At 40.2% G+C, this 25,749-nt stretch overlaps 1 protein-coding gene across 1 annotated transcript in view; it reads right to left on the bottom strand.

Moving 5' to 3' along the window:
• MED14 (mediator complex subunit 14) overlaps positions 1–25,749 on the bottom strand; it is a gene marked incomplete in the record, with an annotated part of 265,538 nt that overhangs the window by 160,876 nt on the left and 78,913 nt on the right. Inside the window, 5 exon segments of the mRNA XM_053706480.1 lie at positions 346–492; positions 599–759; positions 15,581–15,657; positions 16,065–16,199; positions 16,365–16,559. Of these exon segments, the coding sequence (XP_053562455.1) occupies positions 346–492; positions 599–759; positions 15,581–15,657; positions 16,065–16,199; positions 16,365–16,559 (715 nt within the window).

Genomic DNA, 25,749 nt, shown 5'->3' on the forward strand with positions numbered 1-25,749 from the left:
TCTGCCGTGGGCTGCCTGAGGAGCTCAGTGCGGCAAACGCTCCAGACAAGTAAAGGAACTTTCAGCATGAAGTATTTTATATTTTATAGTCCACTTAATGTATTCCACTAGTAAATCCTAGCGTTTCACAAACGCTAGGATTTATTATCACTTTAAGCGAATATCTCTATTTACTTACCGAGCTCCCCTTTGTTTGCCCGTAGCACAGGATCAGCTTGCGATAGTTATAGACCCGAACTTCAGAGAAGTGATTTAAGTGAGCAGGTATATCTTTGGGGGGAAAAAATAGTTAAAATAAGCTCTACCTAAATTTTTACAGTTAAAAACTAGTTAAAGGAGAAGTACCTTGTAAACACCGTGAAAATTCCAAAACACATTCATATAGTCGGGCAATACTATTCCAGTCATTGAGGAACATTTCTACTACTTTTCGACCACCAACTGGCTCAGAAAGTGGGTTTTCATATGTCAAATACACATGTCGTGTAGGCCCTGAAATCATTATAGAAGGAACAGTATAATCTGAGTCCCACTTAATGTGCTCCAAAACATGCTAAAACATGACACCACCATTACACAATATTACCAACACACCTACCTTGCTCCCGTGAGATAGAACTGTTCAGAGGGCAGTTTGCAAACACCAGCTCTGCTACCCATGTTCGGTTATTCCTGCCTTGTAACCGGAAAGTGCAATCAAGTAAAGACTGTTCTAGTGCTTTCTGAGTTTCTTCACTTATTCCTTTACAAGGAGGAACTCTTCAGACAGAAAATCAAAGAAATAAAATCACAGATTAGAGTTTATGAGCCTAAGCCGGATTAATATCTGTCCCTAACAGGTTTTAGCAGAGGTGATAAGATACTCCAAAACCATGCAGTTTTCTAACAAAAACATAATTTATGTAAGAACTTACCTGATAAATTCATTTCTTTCATATTAGCAAGAGTCCATGAGCTAGTGACGTATGGGATATACATTCCTACCAGGAGGGGCAAAGTTTCCCAAACCTCAAAATGCCTATAAATACACCCCTCACCACACCCACAAATCAGTTTAACGAATAGCCAAGAAGTGGGGTGATAAGAAAAAAGTGCGAAAGCATAAAAAATAAGGAATTGGAATAATTGTGCTTTATACAAAAAAAATCATAACCACCTCAAAAAGAAATGAATTTATCAGGGAAGTTCTTACATAAATTATGTTTTCGTACATGTAATTAGCAAGAGTCCATGAGCTAGTGACGCATGGGATAATGAATACCCAAGATGTGGATCTTCCACGCAAGAGTCACTAGAGAGGGAGGGTTAAAATAAAGACAGCCAATTCCGCTGAAAAATAATCCACACCCCAAAAACATAATTTATGCTTACCTGATAAATTCCTTTCTTCTGTAGTGTGATCAGTCCACGGGTCATCATTACTTCTGGGATATTACTCCTCCCCAACAGGAAGTGCAAGAGGATTCACCCAGCAGAGTTGCATATAGCCCCTCCCCTCTACGTCACCCCCAGTCATTCGACCAAGGACCAACGAGAAAGGAGGAACCAAGGGTGTAGTGGTGACTGGAGTATAATTTAAAAATAATTACCTGCCTTAAAAAAACAGGGCGGGCCGTGGACTGATCACACTACAGAAGAAAGGAATTTATCAGGTAAGCATAAATTATGTTTTCTTCTGTTAAGTGTGATCAGTCCACGGGTCATCATTACTTCTGGGATACCAATACCAAAGCAAAAGTACACGGATGACGGGAGGGATAGGCAGGCTCTTTTATACAGAAGGAACCACTGCCTGAAGAACCTTTCTCCCAAAAATAGCCTCCGAGGAAGCAAATGTGTCAAATTTGGAAAATTTGGAAAAAGTATGAAGCGAAGACCAAGTTGCAGCCTTGCAAATCTGTTCAACAGAGGCCTCATTCTTAAAGGCCCAAGTGGAAGCCACAGCTCTAGTGGAATGAGCTGTAATTCTTTCAGGAGGTTGCTGTCCAGCAGTCTCATAGGCTAAACGTATTATGCTACGAAGCCAAAAAGAGAGAGAGGTAGCAGAAGCTTTTTGACCTCTCCTCTGACCAGAGTAAACGACAAACAGGGAAGACGTCTGTCGAAATTCTTTAGTTGCCTGTAAGTAAAATTTTTGGGCACGAACTACATCCAGATTGTGCAGAAGACGTTCCTTCTTTGAAGAAGGATTTGGACACAAGGATGGAACAACAATCTCTTGATTGATATTCCTGTTAGTGACTACCTTGGGTAAGAACCCAGGTTTAGTACGCAGAACTACCTTATCCGAATGAAAAATCAAATAAGGAGAATCACAATGTAAGGCTGATAATTCAGAGACTCTTCGAGCCGATGAAATAGCCATTAAAAATAGAACTTTCCAAGATAACAACTTTATATCAATGGAATGGAGGGGTTCAAACGGAACGCCCTGTAAAACGTTAAGAACAAGATTTAAACTCCATGGTGGAGCAACAGTCTTAAACACAGGCTTAATCCTCGCTAAAGCCTGACAAAAAGCCTGAACGTCTGGCACTTCTGACAGACGTTTGTGTAACAGAATAGACAGAGCTGAGATCTGTCCCTTTAATGAACTAGCAGATAAACCCTTTTCTAATGGTGTGTTGGGTTAATAAACTATGCGCTGTGGGGGTAAAAGCTAGGGAGTCTCGAAGAAGTAATCTCACAAACTTCAAAGTGGGGGTAAAATCTGGATTGGATGAGACTCTTAAGCGCTTGTGCTTAATTACCCAATAAGGAAAGATAGTCTTACTATGTAGTTGGATTCAATGAGATCTATTTATTTTTAGAATTATAAATACATACAATAAAATTTAAAACAATAGAAATTGATTCTTAAAACAAATCTAACTGGTTGGCCAACCATACAGTGTGAATAAAATGTTATAATATGTTTTCCAATCCCTGTTACTTAGTGTGTTATACAAACATATCTGTATATTTGAATTTTTGAATTTTGGTTTAATTGCAGATATTTTTTATGGATTTGATATAGTGGACTTGTGAAGAAGTATGGTATCCACAAAGAATATTCGCAATATTAATTCTTAATTACCATATTTACCATATTCGTTTGTTTAAAGCTGAACATACATAATTAAAATAGCGTCAATGGTATCAACAATATAATTAAAATAGCGTCAATGGTATCAACAATAGTAACAAATAATAAAAGTGAAACAAAAATAAAGTGATACAGTAAAAATCGTATAAGTTATGAAAGATAAAGTCTTTCTGCCGTGATCGTTAGAGTAATTGTTAATTGCTTTTTGTTAAAAGCGCTGTTGTTAAGTCCTCCGTGGGGATAGTATGTGCGGGCGTGCTGCAACACGTTTTTATCTAATTGCTATATATATTGCGATTATAAGTCACTGTTAAGTAGTTTTGGTTATCTGTCCTTCACATTAACTTCCTTAGTTGGTGTAGGTATAATAAATCTTACCCGTTGTTTCCTTTGGGATACTTTGTTTCTGGTCTAGTTTCTTTTTGTACCCAATTCAATCTTTACTGTGATGAATGTGGATCGGAAGCCGGGATAGCCGCTGCCGGTGTTGTAGTGGTTTCAGTATGTCGAGTTGGTTTGTCTCTGCGATTACACACACTTGAAGAAGTAGATGCTGGGGTATTGTGGTAGTGTGCTTTAACCGTTAATCCTTTTGTCAGATGGCTGGGCTTTTTGCCTGGTTCAGGTTTTCAAAACCTCTTGAATTGTTGCGAATGTGTTCTGTTTAGATCCGTACTCTATTTGTTTCAGAGTATCCGATCTGCAGGTGTCCACAGGTTTCTTTAGGCCCAATTATTAGGTAAGGTATTTCAGTTGTTCTTGGCGGTCCTTTGAAAGGAGGACTAGGTGCTTTGAAGGTTGTTCTTGAACGCTTCAGAATATCTTTCAAGCGTATTTGTTGGTCCGTGGTTTGATGTAGTCTTGGCGGTCCACTTCGAAAGTGGACTATGAAAATGTTCAGTGTAGCAAGGCTGAAACGCGTTGCCTACTCCTTGCTACACTGAACATTTTCATAGTCCACTTTCGAAGTGGACCGCCAAGACTACATCAAACCACGGACCAACAAATACGCTTGAAAGATATTCTGAAGCGTTCAAGAACAACCTTCAAAGCACCTAGTCCTCCTTTCAAAGGACCGCCAAGAACAACTGAAATACCTTACCTAATAATTGGGCCTAAAGAAACCTGTGGACACCTGCAGATCGGATACTCTGAAACAAATAGAGTACGGATCTAAACAGAACACATTCGCAACAATTCAAGAGGTTTTGAAAACCTGAACCAGGCAAAAAGCCCAGCCATCTGACAAAAGGATTAACGGTTAAAGCACACTACCACAATACCCCAGCATCTACTTCTTCAAGTGTGTGTAATCGCAGAGACAAACCAACTCGACATACTGAAACCACTACAACACCGGCAGCGGCTATCCCGGCTTCCGATCCACATTCATCACAGTAAAGATTGAATTGGGTACAAAAAGAAACTAGACCAGAAACAAAGTATCCCAAAGGAAACAACGGGTAAGATTTATTATACCTACACCAACTAAGGAAGTTAATGTGAAGGACAGATAACCAAAACTACTTAACAGTGACTTATAATCGCAATATATATAGCAATTAGATAAAAACGTGTTGCAGCACGCCCGCACATACTATCCCCACGGAGGACTTAACAACAGCGCTTTTAACAAAAAGCAATTAACAATTACTCTAACGATCACGGCAGAAAGACTTTATCTTTCATAACTTATACGATTTTTACTGTATCACTTTATTTTTGTTTCACTTTTATTATTTGTTACTATTGTTGATACCATTGACGCTATTTTAATTATATTGTTGATACCATTGACGCTATTTTAATTATGTATGTTCAGCTTTAAACAAACGAATATGGTAAATATGGTAATTAAGAATTAATATTGCGAATATTCTTTGTGGATACCATACTTCTTCACAAGTCCACTATATCAAATCCATAAAAAATATCTGCAATTAAACCAAAATTCAAAAATTCAAATATACAGATATGTTTGTATAACACACTAAGTAACAGGGATTGGAAAACATATTATAACATTTTATTCACACTGTATGGTTGGCCAACCAGTTAGATTTGTTTTAAGAATCAATTTCTATTGTTTTAAATTTTATTGTATGTATTTATAATTCTAAAAATAAATAGATCTCATTGAATCCAACTACATAGTAAGACTATCTTTCCTTATTGGGTAATTAAGCACAAGCGCTTAAGAGTCTCATCCAATCCAGATTAAACCCTTTTCTAAACCTTCTTGTAGAAAAGACAATATCCTAGGAATCCTAACCTTACTCCAAGAGTAACCTTTGGATTCACACCAATATAGGTATTTACGCCATATTTTATGGTAAATCTTTCTGGTAACAGGCTTCCTGGCCTGTATTAAGGTGTCAATAACTGACTCAGAAAACCCACGTCTTGATAAAATCAAACGTTCAATTTCCAAGCAGTCAGCTTCAGAGAAGTTAGATTTTGATGTTTGAAAGGACCCTGTATCAGGAGGTCCTGTTTCAGAGGTAGAGACCAAGGTGGACAGGATGACATGTCCACCAGGTCTGCATACCAAGTCCTGCGTGGCCATGCAGGTGCTATCAGAATCACTGATGCTCTCTCCTGTTTGATTCTGGCAATCAATCGAGGAAGCATCGGGAAGGGTGGAAACACATAAGCCATCCTGAAGTCCCAAGGTGCCGTCAGGGCATCTATTAGGACTGCTCCTGGATCCCTGGATCTGGACCCGTACCGAGGAAGCTTGGCGTTCTGTCGAGACGCCATGAGATCTATCTCTGGCTTGCCCCAACGTCGAAGTATTTGGGCAAAGACCTCCGGATGAAGTTCCCATTCCCCCGGATGAAAAGTCTGACGACTTAAGAAATCCGCCTCCCAATTCTCCACTCCCGGGATGTGGATTGCTGACAGGTGGCAAGAGTGAGACTCTGCCCAGCGAATTATCTTTGATACTTCCATCATTGCTAGGGAGCTCCTTGTCCCTCCCTGATGGTTGATGTAAGCTACAGTCGTGATGTTGTCCGACTGAAACCTGATGAACCCCCGAGTTGTCAACTGGGGCCAAGCCAGGAGGGCATTGAGAACTGCTCTCAATTCCAGAATGTTTATTGGCAGGAGACTCTCCTCCTGACTCCATTGTCCCTGAGCCTTCAGAGAATTCCAGACGGCACCCCAACCTAGAAGGCTGGCGTCTGTTGTTACAATTGTCCAGTCTGGTCTGCTGAATGGCATCCCCCTGGACAGATGTGGCCGAGAAAGCCAACATAGAAGAGAATTTCTGGTCTCTTGATCCAGATTCAGAGAAGGGGACAAGTCTGAGTAATCCCCATTCCACTGACTTAGCATGCACAATTGCAGTGGTCTGAGGTGTAAGCGAGCAAATGGCACTATGTCCATTGCTGCTACCATTAGGCCGATTACCTCCATGCATTGAGCCACCGATGGGTGTTGAATGGAATGAAGGGTGCGGCAAGCACTTTGAAGTCTTGTTAACCTGTCTTCTGTCAGGTAAATCTTCATTTCTACAGAATCTATAAGAGTCCCCAGGAAGGGAACTCTTGTAAGTGGAACGAGTGAACTTTTCTTTTCGTTCACCTTCCATCCATGTGACCTTAGAAATGCCAGTACTAACTCTGTATGAGACTTGGCAGTTTGAAAGCTTGAAGCTTGTATCAGAATGTCGTCTAGGTAAGGAGCTACCAAAATTCCCCGCGGTCTTAGTACCGCCAGAAGAGCACCTAGAACCTTTGTGAAGATTCTTGGAGCTGTAGCCAATCCGAATGGAAGAGCCACAAACTGGTAATGCCTGTCTAGAAAGGCAAACCTTAGATACCGGTAATGATCTTTGTGAATCGGTATGTGAAGGTAAGCGTCCTTTAAGTCCACTGTGGTCATGTACTGACCTTCTTGGATCATGGGTAAAATTGTCCGGATAGTCTCCATTTTGAATGATGGAACTCTTAGGAATTTGTTTAGGATCTTTAAATCCAGGATTGGTCTGAAAGTTCCCTCTTTTTTGGGAACCACAAACAGATTTGAGTAAAACCCTTGTCCCTGTTCCGACCGTGGAACTGGATGGATTACTCCCATTAACAATAGATCTTGTATGCAGCGTAGAAACGCTTCTTTCTTTGTTTGGTTTGTCGACAACCTTGACAGATGAAATCTCTCTCTTGGAGGAGAGTGTTTGAAGTCCAGAAGGTATCCCTGAGATATTATCTCTAGCGTCCAGGGATCCTGGACATCTCTTGCCCAAGCCTGGGCGAAGAGAGAAAGTCTGCCCCCCACTAGATCCGATCCCGGATCGGGGGCCCTCAATTCATGCTGTTTTAGTGGCAGCTGCAGGCTTCCTGGCCTGCTTGCCCTTGTTCCAGGACTGGTTAGGTCTCCAGCCTTGTCTGTAGCGAGCACCAGATCCTTCTTGTTTTGGAGTAGTGGAAGATGATGCTGCTCCTGCTTTGAAATTCCGAAAGGAACGAAAATTAGACTGTCTAGCCTTAGGTTTGGCTTTGTCTTGAGGTAGGGCGTGGCCCTTACCTCCTGTAATGTCAGCGATAATTTCTTTCAAACCAGGCCCAAATAAGGTCTGTCCCTTGAAAGGTATATTAAGTAATTTGGACTTAGAAGTTACATCAGCTGACCAGGATTTTAGCCACAGTGCTCTGCGCGCTTGAATGGCGAATCCGGAATTCTTAGCCGTAAGTTTAATTAAATGTACTACGGCTTCCGAAATGAATGAATTAGATAGCTTAAGTACTCTAAGCCTGTCTGAAATGTCGTCCAGCGTAGCTGAACCAAGATTCTCTTCTAGAGACTCAATCCAGAATGCCGCTGCAGCCGTGATCGGCGCAATGCATGCAAGGGGTTGCAATATAAAACCTTGTTGAACAAACATTTTCTTAAGGTAACCCTCTAATTTTTTATCCATTGGATCTGAAAAGGCACAGCTATCCTCTACCGGGATAGTGGTACGTTTAGCTAAAGTAGAAACTGCTCCCTCCACCTTAGGGACCGTTTGCCATAAATCCCGTGTGGTGGTGTCTATTGGAAACATCTTTCTAAATATTGGAGGGGGTGAGAACGGCACACCGGGTCTATCCCACTCCTTAGTAATAATTTCAGTTAGTCTTTTAGGTATAGGAAAAACGTCAGTACTTGTTGGTACAGCAAAATATTTATCCAACCTACACATTTTCTCGGGTATTGCAACTGTGTTACAATCATTCAGGGCCGCTAACACCTCCCCTAGTAAAACACGGAGGTTTTCCAGCTTAAATTTAAAATTTGAAATATCTGAATCCAATCTGTTTGGATCAGAACCGTCAGCCGCAGAATGAAGCTCTCCGTCCTCATGTTCTGACAGTTGTGACGCAGTATCTGACATGGCCCTAACATTATCAGCGCACTCTGTTCTCACTCCAGAGTGATCACGCTTGCCCCTTAGTTCTGGTAATTTAGCCAAAACCTCAGTCATAACAGTAGCCATATCTTGTAATGTTATTTGTAATGGCCGCCCAGATGTACTTGGCGTCGCCATATCGCGCACGTCCCGAGCGGGAGATGCAGGTACTGTCACGTGAGGCGAGTTAGTCGGCATAACTCTCCCCTCGTTGTTTGGTGAAATTTGTTCAATTTGCACAGATTGACTTTTATTTAATGTAGCATCAATACAGTTAGTACATAAATTTCTATTGGGCTCCACCTTGGCTTTAGTACAAATAGTACAGGTCTCATCTTCTGAATCAGACATGTTTAACAAACTAGCAAATAAACTTGCAATTTGGAAATACTATACAAGTAAAATACAATGAAAAAAACGAACTGTGCTTGAAAAGCACTGAATATATATAACAGATGAAATCAATCAGCTTTGTAAAACAAAATGCAACTTAGCAAAGGCTTGTACCCAGTAGCAAGAAATAACTAACCCTGAGGCATAAAAAAGTTAAAGAATAAACGTTTTTTATCACAGTCAACTACAATCTTACAGCTCTGTTAGATTACTTCCCTCAAATTAGCTTTGAAGATCCCTGGGTTCTGTAGAGATAAACCGGAACATGCAGGAAAAAACAATGAGCTTTTGACTGAAATTTTTGATGCGTAGCAAAAGCGCCAAAAAAGGTCCCACCCCCTCACACACAACAGTGAGAGAGATTAAAAACTGTCATAATTAGATCCAGCAACTGCCAAGTGGAAAAATAGTGCCCAAACATTTTATTCACCCAGTACCTCAGAAAATGAAAACGATTTTACATTCCAGCAAAAACGTTTAACATAATTAAGAATTATTAAAAAGCCTGTTGTATTTCTATTAGGCTAAAATCTTATATACACAGTGTAATTCCAGTGAAGTACCATTCCCCAGAATACTAAAATGTAAATTATACATACATGATATAATGTCGGTATGGCAGGATTTTCTCAGCAATTCCATTGTTAGAAAATAAAAACTGCTACATACCTTTTTGCAGAATAAACTGCCCGCTGTCCCCTGATCTGAAGTTTACCTCTCCTCAGATGGCCGAGAAACAGCAATATGATCTTAACAACTCCGGCTAAAATCATAGTAAAAACTCTGGTAGATTCTTCTTCAAACTCTACCAGAGAAGGAATAACACACTCCGGTGCTATTAAAAAATAACAAACTTTTGATTGAAGAAATAAACTAAATAAAATCACCATAGTCCTCTCACACATCCTATCTAGTCGTTGGGTGCAAGAGAATGACTGGGGGTGACGTAGAGGGGAGGGGCTATATGCAACTCTTCTGGGTGAATCCTCTTGCACTTCCTGTTGGGGAGGAGTAATATCCCAGAAGTAATGATGACCCGTGGACTGATCACACTTAACAGAAGAAACAAAGTTTAAATCTTATAATGAAAAAAACTGAAATTATAAGCAGAAGAATCAAACTGAAACAGCTGCCTGAAGTACTTTTCTACCAAAAACTGCTTCAGAAGAAGAAAACACATCAAAATGGTAGAATTTAGTAAAAGTATGCAAAGAAGACCAAGTTGCTGCTTTGCAAATCTGATCAACCGAAGCTTCATTCCTAAAAGCCCAGGAAGTAGAGACTGACCTAGTCGAATGAGCTGTAATCCTTTGAGGCGGAGTTCTACCCCACTCGACATAAGCATGATGAATCAAAGACTTTAACCAAGATGCCAAAGAAATGGCAGAAGCCTTCTGACCTTTCCTAGAACCAGAAAAGATAACAAATAGACCAGAAGTCTTTCGGAAATCTTTAGTAGCTTCAACATAATATTTCAAAGCTCTAACTACATCCAAAGAATGCAACGATCTTTCCTTAGAGTTCTTAGGATTAGGACACAAAGAAGGAACCACAATTTCTCTACTAATGTTGTTAGAATTCACAACCTTAGGTAAAAATTTAAATGAAGTTTGCAACACCGCCTTATCCTGATGAAAAATCAGAAAAGGAGACTCACAAGAAAGAGCAGATAATTCAGAAACTCTTCTAGCAGAAGAGATGGCCAAAAGAAACAAAACTTTCCAAGAAAGTAATTTAATATCCAGCAAATGCATAGGTTCAAACGGAGGAGCTTGAAGAGCCCCTAGAACCAAATTCAAACTCCAAGGAGGAGAAATTGACTTAATGACAGGTTTTATACGAACCAAAGCCTGTACAAAACAATGAATATCAGGAAGATAAGCAATCTTTCTGTGAAAAAGAACAGAAAGAGCAGAGATTTGTCCTTTCAAGGAACTTGCAGACAAACCTTTATCCAAACCATCCTGAAGAAACTGTAAAATTCTAGGGATTCTAAAAGAATGCCAAGAAAAATGATGAGAAGAACACCAAGAAATGTAAGTCTTCCAGACTCGAAAATGTATCTTTCTAGATACAGATTTACGAGCCTGTAACATAGTATTAATTACGGAGTCAGAGAAACCTCTATGACTGAGAATCAAGCGTTCAATCTCCATACCTTCAAATTTAAGGATTTGAGATCCTGATGGAAAAAAGGACCTTGCGATAGAAGGTCTGGTCTTAACGGAAGAGTCCACGGTTGGCCAGCAGCCATCTGGACAAGATCTGCATACCAAAACCTGTGAGGCCATGCTGGAGCCACCAGCAGAACAAACGAACGCTCCCTTAGAATCTTGGAAATCACTCTTGGAAGAAGAACTAGAGGCGGAAAGATATAGGCAGGATGATACTTCCAAGGAAGTGACAATGCATCCACTGCTTCCGCCTGAGGATCCCTGGATCTGGACAGATACCTGGGAAGCTTCTTGTTTAGATGAGAAGCCATCAGATCTAATTCTGGAAGTCCCCACATTTGAACAATCTGAAGAAATACCTCTGGGTGAAGAGACCATTCGCCCGGATGTAATGTTTGGCGACTGAGATAATCCGCTTCCCAATTGTCTATACCTGGGACATGAACCGCAGAAATTAGACAGGAGCTGGATTCCGCCCATACAAGTATTCGAGATACTTCTTTCATAGCCAGAGGACTGTGAGTCCCACCTTGATGATTGACATATGCCACGGTTGTGACATTGTCTGTCTGAAAACAAATGAACGACTCTCTCTTTAGAAGAGGCCACGACTGAAGAGCTCTGAAAATCGCACGGAGTTCCAAAATGTTGATTGGTAATCTCGCCTCCTGAGATTCCCAAACCCCTTGTGCTGTCAGAGACCCCCATACAGCTCCCCAACCTGTCAGACTTGCATCTGTTGAGATCACAGTCCAGGTTGGAAGAACAAAAGAAGCCCCCTGAACTAAACGATAGTGGTATGTCCACCACGTCAGAGAGTGTCGTACAATCGGTTTTAAAGATATTAATTGTGATATCTTTGTATAATCCCTGCACCACTGGTTCAGCATACAGAGCTGAAGAGGTCGCATGTGAAAACGAGCAAAGGGGATCGCGTCCGATGCAGCAGTCATAAGACCTAGAATTTCCATGCATAAGGCTACCGAAGGGAATGATTGAGACTGAAGGTTTCGACAAGCTGAAACCAATTTTAGACGTCTCTTGTCCATCAGTGACAGAGTCATGGACACTGAATCTATCTGGAAACCTAAAAAGGTTACCCTTGTCTGAGGAATCAACAAACTCTTTGGTAAATTGATCCTCCAACCATGTTCTTGAAGAAACGATACAAGTCGATTCGTATGAGATTCTGCTAAATGTAAAGACTGAGCAAGTACCAAGATATCGTCCAAATAAGGAAATACCACAATACCCTGTCTTCTGATTACAGATAGAAGGGCACCGAGAACCTTTGTAAAAATCCTTGGAGCTGTTGCTAGGCCAAACGGCAGAGCCACAAACTGGTAATGCTTGTCTAGAAAAGAGAATCTCAGAAACTGATAGTGATCTGGATGAATCGGAATATGCAGATATGCATCTTGTAAATCTATTGTGGACATATAATGCCCTTGCTGAACAAAAGGCAGAATAGTCCTTATAGTTACCATTTTGAATGTTGGTATCCTTACATAACGATTCAATATTTTTAAATCCAGAACTGGTCTGAAGGAATTCTCCTTCTTTGGTACAATGAAAAGATTTGAGTAAAACCCCAGCCCCTGTTCCAAAACTGGAACTGGCACAATTACTCCAGCCAACTCTAGATCTGAAACACATTTCAGAAATGCTTGAGCCTTCACTGGATTTATTGGGACACGGGAAAGAAAAAATCTTCTTGCAGGAGGCCTTATCTTGAAGCCTATTCTGTACCCTTGTGAAACAATATTCTGAATCCAAAGATTGTGAATCGAATTGATCCAAATTTCTTTGAAAAATCTTAATCTGCCCCCTACCAGCTGGGCTGGAATGAGGGCCGCACCTTCATGTGGACTTGGGAGCTGGCTTTGGCTTTCTAAAAGGCTTGGATTTATTCCAGACTGGAGATGGTTTCCAAACTGATACTGCTCCTGTAGGGGAAGGATCAGGTTTTTGTTCCTTATTGTGACGAAAGGAACGAAAACGATTAGCAGACCTAAATTTACCTTTAGATTTTTTATCCTGTGGTAAAAAAGTTCCTTTCCCCCCAGTAACAGTTGAAATAATAGAATCCAACTGTGAACCAAAAAATGTATTTCCTTGGAAAGAAAGGGAAAGCAAAGTTGACTTAGAAGACATATCAGCATTCCAAGTTTTAAGCCATAAAGCTCTTCTAGCTAAAATAGCTAAAGACATATACCTGACATCAACCCTAATGATATCAAAGATGGCATCACAAATAAAGTTATTAACATGTTGAAGAAGATTAACAATGCTATGAGTATTATGATCTGTTACTTGTTGTGCTAAAGCTTCCAACCAGAAAGTTGAAGCTGCAGCAACATCCGCCAAAGATATAGCAGGTCTAAGAAGATTACCTGAACATAAGTAAGCTTTTCTTAGAAAGGATTCAATTTTCCTATCTAAAGGATCCTTAAAGGAAGTACTATCTGCCGTAGGAATAGTAGTACGTTTAGCAAGAGTGGAGATAGCCCCATCAACCTTAGGGATTTTGTCCCAAAACTCTAATCTGTCAGATGGCACAGGATATAATTGCTTAAACCGTTTAGGAGGAGTAAATGAATTACCCAAATTATTCCATTCCCTAGAAATTACTTCAGAAATAGCATCAGGGACGGGAAAAATCTCTGGAATAACTACAGGAGGTTTAAAAACTGTATTCAAACGTTTAGATTTAGTATCAAGAGGACCAGATTCCTCTATTTCTAATGCAATTAAGACTTCTTTAAATAAAGAACGAATAAATTCCATTTTAAATAAATATGAAGATTTATCAGTATCAACCTCTGAAACAGAATCCTCTGAACCAGAGGAATCATTATCAGAATCAGAATGATGATGTTCATTTAAAAATTCATCTGAAAAATGAGAAGTTTTAAAAGACCTTTTACGTTTACTAGAAGGAGGAATAACAGACATAGCCTTCTTAATAGATTTAGAAACAAAATCTCTTATGTTAACAGGAAGACCCTGAATATTAGATGTTGATGGAACAGCAACAGGTAATGGAACATTACTAAAGGAAATATTATCTGCATTAACAAGTTTCTCATGACATTCATTACAAACAACAGCCGGAGGAACAGTTACCACAAGTTTACAACAAATACACTTAACTTTGGTAGATCCAGCATCAGGCAGCAATTTTCCAGAAGTATCTTCTGATTCAGGGTCAATCTGAGACATCTTGCAATATGTAATAGAAAAAACAACATATAAAGCAAAATTGATCAAATTCCACAGTTTCAGGAATGGGAAAAAATGCCAATAAACAAGCTTCTAGCAACCAGAAGCAAATAAACAATGAGACTTAAATAATGTGGAGACAATAATGACGCCCATATTTTTTAGCGCCAAAAAAGACGCCCACATTATTTGGCGCCTAAATGCTTAAAGCGCCAAAAATGACGCCACATCCGGTGACGCCGACATTTTTGGCGCAAAAACGTAAAAAAAATGACGCAACTTCCGGCGACAAGTATGACGCCGGAAATGACAAAGAAATTTTTTTTGCGCCAAAAAAGTCCGCGCCAAGAATGACGCAATAAAATGAAGCATTTTCAGCCCCCGCGAGCCTAACAGCCCACAGGAAAAAAAGTCAAATTTTAAGGTAAGAAAAACTGATTATTCAAATGCATTATCCCACATAATAATGAAACTGACTGTCTGAAATAAGGAATGTTGAACATCCTGAATCAAGGCAAATAAATGTTTAAACACATATATTAGAACTTTATATAAAAGTGCCCAACCATAGCTTAGAGTGTAACAAAAATAAGACTTACTTACCCCAGGACACTCATCTACATGTAGTAGAAAGCCAAACCAGTACTGAAACGAGAATCAGTAGAGGTAATGGTATATATAAGAGTATATCGTCGATCTGAAAAGGGAGGTAAGAGATGAATCTCTACGACCGATAACAGAGAACCTATGAAATAGACCCCGTAGAAGGAGATCATTGAATTCAAATAGGCAATACTCTCTTCACATCCCTCTGACATTCACTGCACACTGAGAGGAAAACCGGGCTCCAGCCTGCTGCGAAGCACATATCAACGAAGAATCTAGCACAAACTTACTTCACCACCTCCACGGGAGGCAAAGTTTGTAAAACTGATTTGTGGGTGTGGTGAGGGGCGTATTTATAGGCATTTTGAGGTTTGGGAAACTTTGCCCCTCCTGGTAGGAATGTATATCCCATACGTCACTAGCTCATGGACTCTTGCTAACTACATGAAAGAAATAGTAGCAGGCCATATCTGCTGCATAAAACCTGGCCTCTACACATAAAGCAAGTGGTTTGGGCAGTTGAAAAAAAAATTGCAGCAAACAAGGTGATCAGGATTTTGGAACGTTTTCGCATTCGGCTGATATATTCATTTGTTGTAATGCTATACATTAGTCATCTTTCACTATATCAAACATATATAAAAAAAAACAAAAAAAAAACTTGAAATGTAAGTATAGGGAAAAAAAATGCTTGCAATGTACAGTTACCTTAATATTCTTATGGCGTGACTAAACCCATCACCTTCTATTTGAACACCCTGATGTGGAATCTCCATGTTCGATAACTGTAAGAAAAATACATTATAATAAATTAATATTTTATTGGGGCGTAAAGTAAGACGACTAAAATTTTAGTCGTCAGTGAGCCATGACTCAATTATTCGAGTTCTGACCCCAAACTTTTCCCAAAATATATAGCTGGCTGCAAATATACATGCACACAACACATAATCGCAGAAATGTTAGCAAACAGCGTGCGTTTTGTTTGGACTAGACAAACGTGCTCTTTATATAAGTATATGCAGCATAATCCAAAAAAAGATAGAAGCAATAAGAATATATTTTAGTAAATGTCACTCTTAGATGCTGGGATTTGTCAAGCCCTGGGTTAAACGTACGGTAGTTAAACAGTACAACCATATATAAGCTATAGTTGCACAAATCAGTATAGTATTGCTGAGTAAACACTCACCTCCATACGAAGCCCTATAAAGGGCATATTGGAGTCACACATGGCCACAAAATGAGCAAGGACTTTATTGAAAGCACACATCTCTCCTGTACGCTTTGGTTTCTTTGACTCTGGTGATCCCTGTTCACCAGATAGCTAAAAATACACAAACAAGGAAAGTGTCATGCAATGGCTGGTCTGCACAACTTGTAGGATGCAAAATAAAGCTTTCAAACAAAGGAGAGTCATTGCATTGAGCCACAGATTTGCCAATAGGGCAAAATACCTACTGGCCATTAGATAAAGAGAGGGGAAAAATACCTTGCGCTTGGATCCAGCTTTTGCTTGTTTCTTACAATTTCCATCCATTGCCAGTTCCACAACATTTGGCTTGAACCTCTGAAGAACCAGGGCAGTGGGTGGGTTATCTTCACCCTCTGTATGGTTGACAGAGAGGAAGTGGTAGGTGTACTCCAATTCTGTTGGGCTGCCAGCAACCTCAAACATTTCAACTACCTATAAAATGAAAACAAAATGGTGTTAGAAAATTAGAATTTTTGCTAGATGAGAAAATATCTCCTAATAGCAGAGCATTTAAAAGAAAAAACAAACAGTGAGCAGTATTATGATAGAATAGGCTGCCAAATTAGAAGAAAAAAGTCCTCAAAACATTAGATGTTAACAATTTGGTAATAAACTTATAAGTGCCCCCCCCCCCCCCCCCCCCAGGATGAGCACATAAAAAAACACTTTCATGATTCAGATAGAGCATGCAATTTTAAACAACTTTCTAATTTACTTCAATTATCAGTCTCTTCGATCTCTTGGTATCTTTTGTTGAAAAGCAGGGATGTATGCTTAGGAGCTGTCCCATTTCTGAAGCACTACATGGCAGCAGTTTTACAAGAATGTTATGCATTTGCAAGAGAACTAGATGGCATACATACGTATCTCTTTAACACAGAATATCATGGGAACTAAGCAAAGGATATTTTTTTAGTTTTTTTATTGTAATATACGTGTTACTCCTTTACATCCAGAACTTTCTTAAGGCCTTTCCAAAATGATTTGAGGTGCTTCACAGTAGTAGTGACCAGAGAGCTTCAGATCATCAGGCCCTTAGAGTGGGCATACTGCATTGGTCTTGAAACCCATCACCCTTCATACAAGTCACTATGGTGTTTAAAAAGGTTCCGAGTAAAATATGACAATTTTGATCATTAAATGAAAATCTTTTTCTAGAGGAGCTGTGGGGAAGAATATAAAAGAGTGCCTTGGGTACAAGGTAGAACTGCTTGTGAGTCAACCATCCTAGATTGCTCTTAGCATCATCTAAGACTCTAAGAAAGCTGTCAAGCACAGAGCGAAATTCAGATCGCTGCAAGAAGTAAAGCACCGCATTAAAGTGTTTTAATATGTTTTTATACAAAACCAGTCTGCAAAACACTATAGCTAAATAAAAATTAAGAATAATCTAAGAATTACAAAAAAATAAAATTAAAACAAATTCATTCCGTGTTAAAAATACAAATTGTCCAGAAACTAAGAAAAAGGTCTCAATGCATGGAGACTCAATATTCTATGTAAAAAAAAAAACTTGTTATGGATTTAAAGGGACATAAAACCCAAAATTATTCTTTCATGATTCAGATAGAGAATACAATTTTTAACACATTTCCAATTTACTTCTATTATAAAATTATTTTTGATTTCTAGTTATCCTTTGTTGAAAAGCTGGAAGGTAAAGGACCAATACATACAGTAGAATTGCATAATCAACAAATGCATGATAAAAAGACAATACAATAGCACTTAGACATAACTTTGAAATTTGTCAAAGAAAAAAAAAAAATCTACTACTCATTTAAACTTTAGACTATTTTCACTCCTCCTGTATTATGCGACAGCCATCAGCCAATCACAAATGCATATACGTATATTTTGTGAAGTCTTGCACATGCTCTGTAGGAGCTGGTGATTCAAAAAGTTTAAATATAAAAAGACTGTGCACATTTTGTTAATGGAAGTAAATTAGAAAGTTGTTTAAAATTGTATGATCTATCTGAATGGTGAAAGAAATTGTTAGTTTTTTTTTCTTGGTCTTTTAAATGCCATTATACTATTGGCACAAAGGTTTAAAATGTGCATCTAAACGCTCAGAACTGAGATTATAAGCAATTGTCTGTTTATCCTAGTTCCTCACACCAGGACAAGAAGGTCCTCCATACCTTGTGGTAGATGCATTGAGTGACTGGCTTCCTAGCCTGAACGAGAGCATCAATCGCTTTTTCCAAAAATCCTCTCTTGGCTAAGACTAGTTGTTCAATCTCCATGCAGTCAGCTTCCAAGAATCGAGATTTTGATGTAGAAAAGGACCTTGAACCAGCAGATCCCTGCGACAAGTTAACTTCCACGACGGAGATGACGACATCGCCACCAGATCCGCAAACCACAACCTACGCAGCCACGAAGGAACAATCAGAATAGCCAAAGCTTGTTCCTGCTTGATACGGGCCACTACCTGAGGTAGAAGAGGCAACAGTGGAAATATGTAAATTAGGTTGAAGTACCAGGGTACCGACAAAGCATCTATCAGTTCCGCCTGGGGATCCTTGGATCGCGACTCGTACCTGGGTAGCTTGCAATTGAGTCTGGACACCATGAGATCTATCTCCGGCGTCCCCCCATCTGCTGCAGATCTCCACAAACATCTCGGGGTGGAGGGACCATTCCCCTGAATGAAACATCTGTCTGCTCAGAAAATCTGCTTCCCAGTTGTCCACACCCGGAATGTGGATCGCTGAGAGCGAACAATTGTGAGTTTCCACCCATTCCAGAATACAAGATACTTCCCTCATGGCTAGGGAGCTCCTAGTCCCCCACTGGTGGTTTACGTAAGCCACCAAGGTAATGTTATCCGACTGCAATTTTATGAATCAAGACAACCCCAGAAGGGACCAAGCCCTCAGAGCGTTGAATATCGCTCGAAGTTCTAAAATATTTATAGGTAGACTTGACTGTTCGAGTCCATCTGCCCTGTGCCTTTCTGGCACCCCAAACAGCTCCACATCCTGATAGACTTGCATCTTTGGTCACAATCTCCCAGGATAGTCTCAAAAAGGATGATCCATGAGACAATTGCCCCGGTCGAGTCCACCAAGATAGGGACTCCCTCACATATCTGTTGGGATGGATCGGAATGATCACCGTTCCATTGTCTCAACATGCACAGTTGAAGAGGTCCGAGATGGAACATGGCGAATGGAACAACATCTATGCTGGATACCATGAGCCTGATCACCTCCATAAACCTGGCCACAGATGTCCTGGAGGAGGTCTGAAGAGCTAGACAGCTGGATGCAAGCTTGCAATGTCTCTGATCTGTCAAAAATATCTTCATGGTTAAAGAACCTATTATCCTACCCAGGAATTCCATCCTGTTGCTGGGGACCAATGAACTCTTTACTTCGTTTTTCCTCCACCCGTGGCACTGAAGGAGAAGAGCTCTCGAGTGATCCTCTGCAAGACTGTAGGATGGAGCCTGGACCAGGATATCGTCCAGATAAGGTGCCACTGCAATTCCTCTAGCTCTCGCTACTGTGAGTAGAGCTCCCAGAACCTTTGTGAAGACTCTTGGGGCAGTCACAAGACCAAACAGAAGGGTCACAAACTGGAAGTGACCCTGGTCTAGGAAGGCGAATCTTAGAAACCTGAAGTGATTGTTGTGGATTGGAACGTAAAGGTAAGCGTCCTTCAGGTCTATAGTCGTCATGAATTTCCCCTCTTGAACCAGGAGCAAAATTGACCCGATCGTCCCCAGCTTGAATGATGGAACGGACAAAAACTTGTTTAGGGCCTTTAGGTCCAGAATTGGACGAAACGTGCCCCCCAACTTAGGGACCACGAAAAGGTTTGAATAATAACCCAGACCTCTTTCTGCCAGAGGGACTGGGACGATTACTCACACACCCCAGGAAGGCGTCTCTCTTTTCTGGTCTTGAAGATATGTTTGACAGGAGGAATCTGACTCTGGGCGGATAAGCCTGCCCCTACATGATTCGAGTACGGACTGGGGGTCGCCCCTTCATGGCGACTGACTGGGCGGGCTTCTTGTTCTGCTTGGACTTGTTCCAAGAGTTAGCTGGCTTTCAAGATCCCTTGGATTGCTCCGACTTTGCAGCAGGCTTCTGGCACTGAGACTTGTCCGCACCAAAGACGAAAAGAAGACCCCTTAGGTTTAGCCTTCTTATCCTGAGGCAAGAAGGCACCCTTGCCACCCGTGACCGTAGATATGATAGAATTCTGGCCCGGGCCAAACAAAACCTTCCCATTGAATGGGAGGGAAAGCAAACGAGACTTATAAGTCATGTCAGCAGACCACGACTTTAGCCACAGAGCCCTGCGGGCCAAAACTGAAAAACCCGATGTCTTAGCATTCAGGCGAATAATCTGCATGTTAGCATCACAAATGAACGAATGCGCCACTCTTAAGGCCATGATTCGTTCTAGAATCTAATCGAGAGGAGTCTCCACCTCGACCATTGCTGATAGCGCGTCACACCAGTAGGTAGCCGCACCAGCCACTGCAGCGACCACCGCCACCAGTTGAAAAACGAACCCCGTGAGTTGGAACATCTTCTGCAACATGGACTCCATCTTTTTATCCATGGGTTCCTTGAAAGAGGAGCTATCCTCTGGCAGAATAGTCGTTCTCTTAGCGAGCGTGGAGATCGCACCATCCACCTTAGGAACGGTTCCCCACAGTTCAAGCTGCGCGGCTGGAATGGGAAAAACATAATTTATGTAAGAACTTACCTGATAAATTCATTTCTTTCATATTAGCAAGAGTCCATGAGCTAGTGACGTATGGGATATACATTCCTACCAGGAGGGGCAAAGTTTCCCAAACCTCAAAATGCCTATAAATACACCCCTCACCACACCCACAATTCAGTTTAACGAATAGCCAAGAAGTGGGGTGATAAAAAAGTGCGAAAGCATATAAAATAAGGAATTGGAATAATTGTGCTTTATACAAAATCATAACCACCACAAAAAAAGGGCGGGCCTCATGGACTCTTGCTAATATGAAAGAAATGAATTTATCAGGTAAGTTCTTACATAAATTATGTTTTCTTTCATGTAATTAGCAAGAGTCCATGAGCTAGTGACGTATGGGATAATGACTACCCAAGATGTGGATCTTTCCACACAAGAGTCACTAGAGAGGGAGGGATAAAATAAAGACAGCCAATTCCTGCTGAAAATAATCCACACCCAAAATAAAGTTTAACGAAAAACAGAAGCAGAAGATTCAAACTGAAACCGCTGCCTGAAGTACTTTTCTACCAAAAACTGCTTCAGAAGAAGAAAATACATCAAAATGGTAGAATTTAGTAAAAGTATGCAAAGAGGACCAAGTTGCTGCTTTGCAGATCTGGTCAACAGAAGCTTCATTCCTAAACGCCCAGGAAGTAGATACTGACCTAGTAGAATGAGCTGTAATTCTCTGAGGCAGAATTTTACCCGACTCAACATAGGCAAGATGAATTAAAGATTTCAACCAAGATGCCAAAGAAATGGCAGAAGCTTTCTGGCCTTTCCTAGAACCGGAAAAGATAACAAATAGACTAGAAGTCTTACGGAAAGATTTCGTAGCTTCAACATAATATTTCAAAGCTCTAACAACATCCAAAGAATGCAACGATTTCTCCTTAGAATTCTTAGGATTAGGACATAATGAAGGAACCACAATTTCTCTACTAATGTTGTTGGAATTCACAACTTTAGGTAAAAATTCAAAAGAAGTTCGCAACACCGCCTTATCCTGATGAAAAATCAGAAAAGGAGACTCACAAGAAAGAGCAGATAATTCAGAAACTCTTCTAGCAGAAGAGATGGCCAAAAGGAACAAAACTTTCCAAGAAAGTAATTTAATGTCCAATGAATGCATAGGTTCAAACGGAGGAGCTTGAAGAGCTCCCAGAACCAAATTCAAACTCCAAGGAGGAGAAATTGACTTAATGACAGGTTTTATACGAACCAAAGCTTGTACAAAACAATGAATATCAGGAAGAATAGCAATCTTTCTGTGAAAAAGAACAGAAAGAGCAGAGATTTGTCCTTTCAAAGAACTGAAGAAACTGTAAAATTCTCGGTATTCTAAAAGAATGCCAAGAAAAATGATGAGAAAGACACCAAGAAATATAAGTCTTCCAGACTCTATAATATATCTCTCGAGATACAGATTTACGAGCCTGTAACATAGTATTAATCACGGAGTCAGAGAAACCTCTTTGACCAAGAATCAAGCGTTCAATCTCCATACCTTTAAATTTAAGGATTTCAGATCCTGATGGAAAAAAGGGCCTTGTGACAGAAGGTCTGGTCTTAACGGAAGAGTCCACGGTTGGCAAGAGGCCATCCGGACAAGATCCGCATACCAAAACCTGTGAGGCCATGCCGGAGCTACCAGCAGAACAAACGAACATTCCTTCAGAATCTTGGAGATTACTCTTGGAAGAAGAACTAGAGGCGGAAAGATATAGGCAGGATGATACTTCCAAGGAAGTGATAATGCATCCACTGCCTCCGCCTGAGGATCCCGGGATCTGGACAGATACCTGGGAAGTTTCTTGTTTAGATGGGACGCCATCAGATCTATTTCTGGAAGTTCCCACATTTGAACAATCTGAAGAAATACCTCTGGGTGAAGAGACCATTCGCCCGGATGCAACGTTTGGCGACTGAGATAATCCGCTTCCCAATTGTCTACACCTGGGATATGAACCGCAGAGATTAGACAGGAGCTGGATTCCGCCCAAACCAAAATTCGAGATACTTCTTTCATAGCCAGAGGACTGTGAGTCCCTCCTTGATGATTGATGTATGCCACAGTTGTGACATTGTCTGTCTGAAAACAAATGAACGATTCTCTCTTCAGAAGAGGCCAAAACTGAAGAGCTCTGAAAATTGCACGGAGTTCCAAAATATTGATCGGTAATCTCACCTCCTGAGATTCCCAAACTCCTTGTGCCGTCAGAGATCCCCACACAGCTCCCCAACCTGTGAGACTTGCATCTGTTGAAATTACAGTCCAGGTCGGAAGCACAAAAGAAGCCCCCTGAATTAAACGATGGTGATCTGTCCACCATGTTAGAGAGTGTCGAACAATCGGTTTTAAAGATATTAATTGAGATATCTTCGTGTAATCCTTGCACCATTGCTTCAGCATACAGAGCTGAAGAGGTCGCATGTGAAAACGAGCAAAGGGGATCGCGTCCGATGCAGCAGTCATAAGACCTAGAATTTCCATGCATAAGGCTACCGAAGGGAATGATTGTGACTGAAGGTTTCGACAAGCTGTAATCAACTTTAGACGTCTCTTGTCTGTTAAAGACAGAGTCATGGACACTGAATCCATCTGGAAACCCAGAAAGGTTACCCTTGTCTGAGGAATCAAAGAACTTTTTGGTAAATTGATCCTCCAACCATGATCTTGAAGAAACAACACAAGTTGATTCGTATGAGATTCTGCTAAATGTAAAGACTGAGCAAGTACCAAGATATCGTCCAAATAAGGAAATACCACAATACCCTGTTCTCTGATTACAGACAGCAGGGCACCGAGAACCTTTGTAAAAATTCTTGGAGCTGTAGCTAGGCCAAACGGCAGAGCCACAAATTGGTAATGCTTGTCCAGAAACGAGAATCTCAGGAACTGATAATGATCTGGATGAATCGGAATATGCAGATATGCATCCTGTAAATCTATCGTGGACATATAATTCCCTTGCTGAACAAAAGGTAAGATAGTCCTTACAGTTACCATCTTGAACGTTGGTATCCTTACATAACGATTCAATATTTTTAGATCCAGAACTGGTCTGAAAGAATTCTCCTTCTTTGGTACAATGAAGAGATTTGAATAAAACCCCATCCCCTGTTCCGGAACTGGAACTGGCATAATTACTCCAGTCAACTCTAGATCTGAAACACATTTCAGAAATGCTTGAGCTTTTACTGGATTTACTGGGACACGGGAAAGAAAAAATCTCTTTGCAGGAGGTCTCAACTTGAAACCAATTCTGTACCCTTCTGAAACAATGCTCTGAATCCAAAGATTGTGAACAGAATTGATCCAAATTTCCTTGAAAAAACGTAACCTGCCCCCTACCAGCTGAGCTGGAATGAGGGCCGCACCTTCATGTGGACTTAGAAGCAGGCTTTGCCTTTCTAGCTGGCTTGGATTTATTCCAGACTGGAGATGGTCTCCAAACTGAAACTGCTCCTGAGGATGAAGGATCAGGCTTTTGTTCTTTGTTGAAACGAAAGGAACGAAAACGATTATTAGCCCTGTTTTTACCTTTAGATTTTTTATCCTGTGGTAAAAAAGTTCCTTTCCCACCAGTAACAGTTGAAATAATGGAATCCAACTGAGAACCAAATAATTTGTTACCCTGGAAAGAAATGGAAAGTAAAGTTGATTTAGAAGCCATATCAGCATTCCAAGTTTTAAGCCATAAAGCTCTTCTAGCTAAAATAGCTAGAGACATAAACCTGACATCAACTCTGATAATATCAAAAATGGCATCACAGATAAAATTATTAGCATGCTGAAGAAGAATAATAATATCATGAGAATCACGATGTGTTACTTGTTGCGCTAAAGTTTCCAACCAAAAAGTTGAAGCTGCAGCAACATCAGCCAAAGATATAGCAGGTCTAAGAAGATTACCTGAACACAGATAAGCTTTTCTTAGAAAGGACTCAATTTTCCTATCTAGAGGATCCTTAAACGAAGTACCATCTGACGTAGGAATAGTAGTACGTTTAGCAAGGGTAGAAATAGCCCCATCAACTTTAGGGATCTTGTCCCAAAATTCTAATCTGTCAGACGGCACAGGATATAATTGCTTAAAACGTTTAGAAGGAGTAAATGAATTACCCAAATTATCCCATTCTTTGGAAATTACTGCAGAAATAGCATTAGGAACAGGAAAAACTTCTGGAATAACCACAGGAGCTTTAAATACCTTATCTAAACGTTTAGAATTAGTATCAAGAGGACCAGAATCCTCTATTTCTAAAGCAATTAGAACTTCTTTAAGTAAAGAACGAATAAATTCCATTTTAAATAAATATGAAGATTTATCAGCATCAACCTCAGAGACAGAATCCTCTGAACCAGAGGAGTCATCAGAATCAGAATGATGATGTTCATTTAAAAATTCATCTGTAGGGAGAGAAGTTTTAAAAGATTTTTTTACGTTTACTAGAAGGAGAAATAACAGACATAGCCTTCTTTATGGATTCAGAAACAAAATCTCTTATATTATCAGGAACATTCTGCACCTTAGATGTTGAGGGAACTGCAACAGGCAATGGTACTTTACTAAAGGAAATATTATCTGCTTTAACAAGTTTGTCATGACAATCAATACAAACAACAGCTGGAGAAATAGCTACCAAAAGTTTACAGCAGATACACTTAGCTTTGGTAGATTCAGCACTTGACAGCGATTTTCCTGTAGTATCTTCTGGCTCAGATGCAACGTGAGACATCTTGCAATATGTAAGAGAAAAAACAACATATAAAGCAAAATTGATCAAATTCCTTAAATGACAGTTTCAGAAATGGGAAAGAATGCCAAAGAACAAGCTTCTAGCAACCAGAAGCAATAAAAAATGAGACTTAAATAATGTG

This window comes from Bombina bombina, chromosome 3, assembly GCF_027579735.1.
Source record: "Bombina bombina isolate aBomBom1 chromosome 3, aBomBom1.pri, whole genome shotgun sequence".
Taxonomy (NCBI): Eukaryota; Metazoa; Chordata; class Amphibia; order Anura; family Bombinatoridae; genus Bombina; species Bombina bombina.